Raw genomic sequence first — 10,304 nt, forward strand, 5'->3', positions numbered from 1 at the left:
TGCTGAGGAATCGAACCCAGGGCCTCAGGCATGCAAGGCAAGCGCTCTACCACTGAGACACCTTCCCAGCCCTCCATGACATTTTAAAAGATGATACTTCCCCTCCCCCAGAGCACCAACCATATTCCAAAAGACAAGAATCTATTTTATTCAGCAGTCTATCTTCAGCCCTGAGGATGGCGCGGTACATGATAGCAGACTCCTAATAAAGATTTTTCACATAGATGTAAATTGTCCTGTTGGTTGAGAGTTTTGGGTTCTTCTCCAGGTGCATACATATCACATGGCTGTAAGGCTTGGAAATGTGTTTTGAAGGAGAAACTCAAGCTGTCTTGTGCATGCAAGTTGGACGGCTCCTAGCCTAGATTTGAATCTAAATTCAGACACACACTGAAGACTGAAAGTGAGAGCTAGGTGGGGGAAAGAAGGTATTATTCAAAAAGTATTGGCTGGGCAATAATCTAATAACTGTAATGCTGTGTGACTATGGACACAGCACTGAACTTGGTTTGCCCTTGTATTATTCACCTGTAAAATTGAAAATTGGGCTACTTTGAAGATACTTTCAATATTTTTTATGACTGAATGTTTTTGGCCATCCAGCATTGTGTAATTGCAGGCAATTAAAAAATTCTAGAGTCAATTCTGGGATAGAGTGCAATTGTGAACTCTTTTGCTCCTATAAAGTATTTTAGTAAGAATTCAATTTCTAGTTACCCTGCAGAGTTTTGCATAATTAGATCACCGCACTCAGGCAACTATGAGGAATATTTAGACCTCTTCAGGCTATCCTAAATGTTGCATCTTTATTTGAAAGTCTAAAGTAGAAACCTTTGAAAGATTAGACTTACTGTCTGTTTTCAAAACCTGTTCAAAACCTTATAGAAGAATGCTTACCCAGCGATGTGTGTCTTCTTTCTGGAAGTGGGGTGCTCTGGTGTGATAAATCGCTGTCCTTCTCCAGCTTGGATGACTTTTTCTGAATCTTACTAGAGAAAAAAAAGGCAAAAACTCTATAACTTCACCCACATTAATTTCAGTTAGCTAAAGTAATGTATTAGGTGGCAGACTCCAGAGCTCTCTAAGGACTTGGAAATTTTTCATCTGTGCTCTAGTATAGCGAAGGAATTACTCACTATAACCCAATGAATATATACAGTCTCCTACCTGGTAAGTTTTTATTCAGAAATGATGGCCTCATTTGTTTTTTAATCGTATAGAAAAGAAATTTCTGAGAATTAGACCTAAAGTTGCTGCTTATTATTATTATTTCTTCAAAATGTTGAGGAATCCTCAATGAGATGAAAATTGAGAATGGGTTAGAGACAGGCCAAAGTGTCATTTCTTGTCAATCACAAAAGGAAAACACGTTTCTCACTTAAAATGGTACATGGCATTCTGATGATTTTCATAGTTAACTAGTACTTGTAAGGTAAAAACTCAAGGAAGACATAAAAGAGCAAAAGTTTATTGAGTATCTAGGAACCATGATTAGTGATATCATAGGTGGCACGGCAGCAGTAGAAAGGAAGAAGATTCAAACAGATGGTCAATGTACCACATGTAGAAAGCAACAATACACACCATGGTACCAAGATGCCCTGGGCAGTATAATCACGATGGGTTTGGGGAGAAAATATTTACTATATTACTTCCCACAATTTACTAATCATCTGTATTTTAAAATCTTCGTGTTAAAAACTTCTATATTACTATAGTATTATTTCCATATATTATACTATCCTATACTATATTACCTCTCACAATTTATTAACCATCTCTATTGTAAAACCATCATATTTAAGGAATAATTTCCTATCAAGTTGATATCATTAAAATGGAGATAATTATATTTCCTTGAAAATTGGATGCACCCAAGACTAAGTGCCTAAAATCAATGTGTGTAACTACACAAATTTAGTCAGTATGAATATCTGAGTGTAGATAATTACTAGAGTTCTGGAAAGCTGGTAGGTTTTGTGTACCTGTTTGAAAAAAATCATAATTAAGATATATAAAGATGACAAGAAGTTCTATTTACCACTGTGGTTCAATGCAACTTCTGCTTTAGAAACGAGATCTTTGTGCTTTATAATTGGAAAAAAATATGTTTACTGGGTTTTCCCCTCTCCATGTATTCTTTTCTTATGAAAAAAATGATAGGAAGAAGTAATATTCGTTTCCATTCCCTAGTGTTTTTCCAATATTCTCCTTAAAATGTACAGGTTGCTCTGAAAGTCCTGCATTCTTAATGTACTTTTGAATTATTCATGACCGTGACTGTATTCCCCTAAATCTTTTTACATTCCTTATGCTGGCTTTGTGGATGGGAAAACCATTCAGATAAAATAAGAACTGACCTGAACCTTCTCCCTTCTCTGAAAAGGAAGTCTGAGAAAGTTTGAGAAACTTGGGTTGACTTTTCTTTTCCTTGACACTTTTCCCCCACCAGTTCAGGTAGTGATGGTGTAAGGAAGGCAACCGAATGTCAATACATTTTGAAAACAAAGTGAAAAAGCAAACAAACCCTACCTTCATAAAAATTTCACTTTCCCAGGGATAGTAAGAAAAAACAAAGGGAGAATGACAAAGATCAAAATATCAATGAAGGAACACGAGAAGAAAGACTGAATAATAAATGGGAATGAGGAAGGAACATGTAAGACAGGAAGAAGGGGGACATTGAAAACAAAACAAAAATGTGCTATTGGTTGGAGAGAAAAAGGCTGCATGTGCTCCTTTGAAGACACTCTCCCTACCTTCTCGCCTACATCAATCAACCTTCTCTTATCAGAAGTCATTAAACATCTAAATAGGATGGCGGTTGGCTCAGCAGTAAAGCCTGTGATCAAGACAAGGACTCATGAGGCTACCTTTGTAGGTGGACCTCCTAGTAACAAGCTGTCCACATCCTTTAAGTGGAAATGAGAGTTGAGATATCATCTGTGTTTTGCTTTTCCTCTTTCCTAAAAATTTCCCCAATCTCCTTATGCATTTAGAAGGCTTGATATAATGTCAGGCCTCCACTCCAGTTGGTTATAAAACCTGGTTGCTTTAAATAAAATAAAACCCACAATGTAAATCCATAACAGAGAACATGTGTAAAGAGGTGAATCAACACTGTAAGTTGAAATGCAAATGAATTCCCACAAAGACAATTAATTCTACTGTCTCTCCTTTTAGAGTTACTACAAGAGAGCAAAAAGGAAGCCAGTCCTGTTGAGTGTATGATGGTGTTTTCTGGGCTTTCTAATGAGTGTGATCATGCTGACAAAGCACTGCATAAACAAGTCATCCTTCTGTTATTTAGTACAATCACTAAGTATACATTTATTTACTTCCATAGGTAACTTCTCTCACAAGTTCTTTATTCTGAGAGTGGGCACTGTCAAATGAAATCTTTAAATTCTCATCTTCCAGCACAGTACTAAACTATACTATCTGATTGATGTCTGGCTAAAGGAAAGAGCCAATATTGCTGAGATGTGAGCAAAAGAACTTTGGATTTGAAAATGCCTTTTAGAATTTCAGCTCAATCTCCTCCTAAACCATTCTCTACCTCATGTGCACATTGTAACATTGCTCTGCCTGTAGCATAAGATGTGTAAACCCATGGTCTGTGTGGGTCCTGTCTCTACTGGAAATCAGCTTTTTGCCAACATCCTCACAAAAGAAGATAGTTTACAGATACCAAGTGATAGATCACATATTTTGTAAACATGGAATGTGAAAACATCACCCAGGGGTTTGTAACTGTGTCTTCACTTTATAGGTTTATTGCATTTCATTACGTTTTTATGAAAGCAATTTTCTATTTGTAGTGATAACCAATCTTCCCCTTCTTATCCTGAAAGATTCTTGAGTCTACAGTACAGTGTCCTGACAGATGGTCGGATAGTGAGCACATGACAAGCACTGAGTACTTGATAATAAGTAATGTCACTTGGAGCAACATATAGCTGAGGAAGCATCTTTATAAAATGTCCTTAGCCAGACTCTGAAAGTATCCTTGGAAAAGAGAATAGCCAGGGTATACGCTTACATCGCACCTCCATTATTCATTCACTAACTCACCAACACTTATTCAGTTCCTACCACAATGGGAAAACCAAATGAGAAAGCCAGGGACTGACAACAAAATATTAAAGGTGAGATCAATCTCACCCAATTTATCACTCTCTCATCATCATCTTGACCCCTTTCTTAGAACCATTTCAAAGATTTCAATGTTCTATTTTTATATATGCCCACTCAAAGTGCATCAAACATATTCGTCCTCATTAACATTCTCAATTTGTCCTCACCCACGCAGAGCCTGGCATCTATTCCTGAACAGAGCCTGTTAGATTTGCTTGATATTCAGTGTGTGTGTGTGTGTGTGAGTGTGTGTGTGTGTGTGTGTGTGTGTGTGTGTGTGTGTGTGGTGTATATTAAGTATACTTGAATATATTCTATTTTAATAAGAATTACTCTTCTATTGCTCTCCTCTTCATTTCTCCATTCCCTCTACCCTTATTGTTTAATAGCACTTGGTGAGATTCCTTATGCAATCTTCATATATGTACGTAGTGTACTTTGCTATTAGTCTCCCTCCAGTATACTTGTTCCCTCTTGTTCCTCTCTTTTCTTCCCAGTCTCATAGTTAAGAATCATTATATATAATAAAATTGTTATATAATAACATTATGACATATGTGTGTACATATGACATATTCACAGTACTTTTATAAATATGTATCTCTTTCAGGCTTAGATTCCACAGCTTTTATTGGAATGAGCAGAATGCACAGTTCCATGGAGTTTGCTAAGGATTTCTCTTCCAAGATGGTGGAGACATAAACTCCTCCTCTGTGGTTATCATGGGGCTCCATTTGGAATGGAATACTGTAAGGGAAATAAGCTTCAGAATTGTACTATGCTCTGAGGAAAACTAAGCCCAAAATAGATGTGACTTCTCAGACATCTACTAACATTTGCATCTGGGAGATGTCACATTTATATGTGTCATGGTAGTGGTAGAATTTATGCCCTTATCTAGGGCGTCAAGTATTTCCTGTGAGCGGGAAAGACTACCTGTCTCAGGGTATATCTGTGTGCACTGTGGCACATTTTGTCTATAAAAAGAACTCCTATGAGGAAAGAGACATACGGCAAAGAAAATTCTGGAAAGAAAATTCTGACATTTGTTTTTTTGTCGCTACGGTTCAGTTAAATTTTACACGCATTTTTTTCTCTTTTCCTTGGCATTATAATTATACATAGCAGCATCTGGAAAGAAGAGGTAAAGAAAATGGAAAGAAGGGAATGTTCTTGGCCACTATTGCTCTCAGTCCCACATGTCATTCATCATTGACTTTTAACTACAAATGGGATTGAGGAGAGGGTTCGGTCATCGAGGCACTCTCGGTGATTGGATGCAGTCATCCTGTCTATCCTCAAGCAGAAGTCACCTGCAGGACAACTTGAATTGTTTTAATTATCTCCTTGTATTTCATCTTGACCTTCCATCTCCAAGGGTCATCGTGATTTAGCTACACACCACGCTTTTTTTCATTTTCAAAACCTATCTGTCTTCTAAGATATCCCAGTTACAATCAAGAATTAGAAATAGCTTGTCCTTCTACATTCTTATGAAGGGCTTTGGAGTTATAATATGTACCGAGATTAAGCACATTTCTAAAAACTTTTAAAGGCACTCTATGGGTAGGTGAGGAAATGTTTTTCGGGTAGATGTGTATCAGAAGCATGTGGGGCGGGAAAAGGAGATAGCATGACTGTGACAGATTACATTCTACCAGCCATGAAACAGGCAGCTTCACTTGGCAACACTGCAAGAAAATCTGTCATTTCTTTAGGACAGAAGCAAAGCTACCTGCCAAGTTCTCTATGCAGACTGTGTAGGTGCCTCTTTCTGTTTTTTTCTTTCACTAAGTCCTGAGATTCTTCTTTATGGCATATCATAGATACATCTTCGCCTAATCTGGACATTACATCTTATCTGTCCTTAATGACCATACTCCTATTCTGTTTTCCTTGTCTTGTTCCTCTTCCTCCTTACCCTCTTTCTACTTTTTCTTCTGCTGTGTTGAACCCAGGGCCTTGCATGTGCTGGGCATGCACTGATCTACATGTTCATCCCCTGATTACATCCTAAAAGACCTCTGGGAGGATTCTCCCAGCATCTCTTCTCCCAATCCTACTTCTGCTCCAATATTAAACCTGCCGGTAAGATCCATATTACTCAGGCACAGACAATGTCTTATGGAACCTGTGAAACTATTCAGCATTTGTGTCCAATGTTTTGATCACAGTGAGAACTAAACAAATACTCATCATGCCTACCATTTATATGCAGTGATTTAATTCCCCCTCCCTCCTCTCTCCCTCCCATTAGGTCGTGAATTCTCATGGGGTAAGGAATGTGCCTTATTCATTTTGGTGTCTAGAATGGCTCACATAGCAAGAGTCTCCATGTGTGTACATTGTATATGCTCTATGTATTCTTAATAAATGACTGAATAATTTGGCTTACAAGGCAGTTAAAACAATCTCCCAGGTGGTCTTGGCTAAGAGAATTTTAACCTTTCTCCTTTTTTTTTGCACTAATGCTAGTCTCATTTAGAACAACAAGACAGCCTTACATTCAAATGAAGTGATTCCATATGCACTTGGTTTGTATTTCCAATATTAGCTTTAAGTCCATTTCTAAAGTAATCTATAATGTTTCAATATTAACAAAATATCTTTGGCACTTTTAAATTATTCATGAAAAAAATTGGATGAGCTTTTATTTATACGTCTGTAGGAGGAATCCAATGGAAGAAGAGGTATGAATTTAGAAACCATGGGTCATGAATAACTGTCAACAGGAAACAAATCCACTGAGACCATCCCTCACCCCCAGGATCTGTAGGAATGCAGAATCACTCCTCTCTATAATGACCCTCTGAGCTCCAGGGGATGATCTCTGTTCTTTGCCAACTGTGTGAGCAATGGCACAGGTAGAGGCCCCCACAGTCTGATATATTCTGAGAGGCATTCCAAGGGAGGGAGGATGAGGCTAACTTTTGTGATGTCAGACCATCCATTGAGCAGAAGAGCAAGAAAACTGTAAATGTTATCATTTCTTTTTGTTTTTTTTTTTCCAGACAGCTAGTTAGAGTTGATGTTGAGTTCAGGGTTGGACTTTTTTTAAGTCCCTTATTCTGAAAGTAATGCCTAGTGAAGTATGAATTTAATAACAGAAGGTTGGTGGCAAAAACAAACTCACATCAAAACACTTGGCAACTGGCCAGCAAGTAGTAACTGCTATATGAGCATTTCATTCAGAAAAGCATCCTATTAAAGGAAACATGGAAGGCTCTTTTGATGAGACCAAAGGTGGTGTTTTGTTTCCTGACTGGCAAAACAGAAAAGGAAGACTTTTCTGTCTCAGTAAGGCTATGTTGTTGAATCTTCCTTCACCAAAACGTAGCAAATTAGTAGCATAGTTTACCCAGTAATCATGTGCCAGTTTCATTGCACAGTTACAAAAAGCACAAAACTTAATAGCATGATGGGGGATATCATTAATATGATTTTATTATTGTACATAATTTTCTAAATTAAGCTCCAATTAGTAGTTCAGAAAATTATTGAATATGTAGCAATATATACCCCAAGCTAGACAAACCACCGATAGTTAGAATGTAGCTAAGAAAAGCATGCATAGCCATCTATCAGTTTGCCCAACTCTGTTTTGTTCTATATATATCATATAGAAAAACTACACCTTTCAGGGAAGTAGATTTGCATAATTCTCAGATATGTTAACAATTTCCTTCTAGTGAAGCCTTCCTTGGTGAAGTAGTGGCAGAGACAGGGCATGGAGAGAATATATAAAGAAGAAAGCCCCAAATGGAATCCAAATTGTAAATTATATAAATAAATATTTTCTTTATCTCTTTGAATGTTTGGTTCACAAAATGTCTGTTCCAACAAAGGAGGGAGTAACAATGCCTGACAAGAAATGTACTCTTTACCTTACTGATGTAACTGTAACCTCTCTATATAGCACCTTTACAAGAAAATAAAATTTTTAAAAATGTCAGTTCCAAGTAAACCCCTTCATAACGTTTTTCTTGTTACCACTGCTGAAACCTCTCTCTCTCTTTCTCTCTCTGTCTGTCTCTCTGTCTCTCTCTGTTTCTCTGTTTCTCTGTCTCTGTCTCTGTCTCTGTCTGTCTCTCTCTCTCTCTCTCCACCAAGTAGGGAGCGTATGTTGTATAGCTATCCTCTGGAGATTATTCTTTTGTCCTGGCTATTATTGGTTTAATATTTTTTTCACCTGAGAGAACACTGGCATAAGTCATGGTTAATCTAGCACTCACGTAGGGACACAGACCAACAGGTCTGGATCACCAGGCAATGCCATCCTTCCCTTCATCTCACCATTACACCATTGTACAATAGTGGACAAAGTCTCTAAAGATTGCTTTGGTCTCCATACAGAAATGTACAGTAGTACACATTGTATGTAAGCATACATAAGCATCTAGTAACCATATGTCATGGCTTGCTTTAAACTTCTTAATAGTTTCTCAAAATACAAATCCTCTACTTTTCCTTTAATGGTTGATTCTGTATGCTCTACCTCCTATAATCCTTTTCAACACGGCCCATGCACTTTTACCATCTTTCATTGTGTTTCAGTCATAATAGCTGGCTTTCTGCTCTCAGTATTCAAGATTTCCTCACCTCAATTCTCTACCTGCAGCATTCTTTTCCAGATATTCACACACTACTACTCATCTTTGTTGGTCAGAGATCTTCCCTTGCCACTCTATTAAATCCCTATCTTTCAACTTCTACCTCTTAACCTCCTTTATCTTCTCACAAGTATGCTTATGATCATGTTATTATGCTAATTATTTGCTTCCTTCCTTGCAACAGAATGCAAGTAACAGAAGGGAGAGACTTTGTTTTTCATTTCTGTATCACAGTATGTGGAATGTTGTTTGATACTTACAAGTATTGGAGTCTTTATTTCTTGAATAAGTTAATAAGTGAATAAATGAACATCAGAGTTGCTTATTAAGACAACAAACCCAGTGTGAATTAGCAACTCAACATTTATGTATCCCAAGGTGTTTCCTATGACAGTTCTTGAGATGTGTATATTTCATGCTAAACAGGTGATCTCCTTTAAAATATCACCCATACTACTTGGTGAGCAAAGCCATCCTAAATGATGTGAAAGGAAAAGTTGTGCTATAGCACAAGGAATTTAATATTCAGATTTGGAAACCAAATATCTCTGGTTATGCATGAACACAATCTTTTCTTGAGAGATGCTTTAAAATAAAACTCTCTAACAGAGTTATCTCACAATTGAATCAAAATTACAATATTCTTCTCAGTTCTGTGGGCAGGTAGGCTCATGGGAATGATTTTACATTTAGAATTCCAGAAAGAAATATTGAGGTTGTAAATGGTCAGGTTGTAAATGATCTGAATTCTCTATCTTCATTCTTCAGCTGCTTCTCACACCATAAAACAGACACACATTAACCCCATTAAGTATCTATTGTCTAATTATCCATATTTTCAACTTTATTACCTTGAATTTTGAGACCCTTCAAATTTCCTGTTTGCACTACTTGATTTTTACTTTATCTAGAAGTGTAAAATAGAGCAATATAAACACCTCAGTCTTCATGGACATGGTATCTCTGATACTGATGTCATTCTTGTGACTGAATCTCAGAGCAATGGGTCACCAACATGGTGTGACAGTGCAGAAGAAGAATTGCCTTGGCCACTTGTCTTAAAAAGCAACATTTGACCAATTCAAGCAAAAGACCATCTCACAGAATCTTAGTGATTTCAACTTGTACTCGCCTTGTTCCTTCCTGTTTATACCATCACACATGTAGACACAGAGATTACAGTTGTGACTTTTTACAGCATAGTTATAGTGGTAGTCATAAGGAGAGCAGACTTCATCCCTCAGCAAAACCCAGTATACATGAGAAGAGTCTCTTACCTGTCTTTAAATAATGCCTCATTAACCCCTTTTCTCCGAAGCAGATCCAGCGGCCTGTAGGGTGTGTCTTTGCATTTAGAGTCTGTGTCACAAAGCAGTGTTTGCAAGAATGGGAAGAATCCAGTGCTAGGAAGATTCCGAGGTGCAAGGTAACCTGAAATTAAAATAATAATAATAATTACATCATTGGGGCTGGGAAGGTGGCTCAGTGGTAGAGTGCTTGCCTTGAATGTATGAGGCCCTGGGTTCGATTCCTCAGCACCACATAAGCAGAAAAAGC

The 10,304-nt window shown here is 37.5% G+C and overlaps 1 protein-coding gene across 1 annotated transcript in view; it reads right to left on the bottom strand.

Moving 5' to 3' along the window:
• Positions 1–10,304, bottom strand: part of Abca12 (ATP-binding cassette, sub-family A (ABC1), member 12) — a 192,608-nt gene that overhangs the window by 117,300 nt on the left and 65,004 nt on the right. Inside the window, exons 3-4 of the mRNA XM_013017562.1 lie at positions 10,025–10,178; positions 898–989 (exon numbers count right to left, since the gene is read on the bottom strand). Of these exons, the coding sequence (XP_012873016.1) occupies positions 898–989; positions 10,025–10,178 (246 nt within the window). The remainder of the gene's footprint in view (positions 1–897; positions 990–10,024; positions 10,179–10,304) is intronic.

The sequence above is a fragment of the Dipodomys ordii genome, unplaced genomic scaffold (genome assembly GCF_000151885.1).
Source record: "Dipodomys ordii isolate 6190 unplaced genomic scaffold, Dord_2.0 Scaffold1, whole genome shotgun sequence".
NCBI lineage: Eukaryota > Metazoa > Chordata > Mammalia > Rodentia > Heteromyidae > Dipodomys > Dipodomys ordii.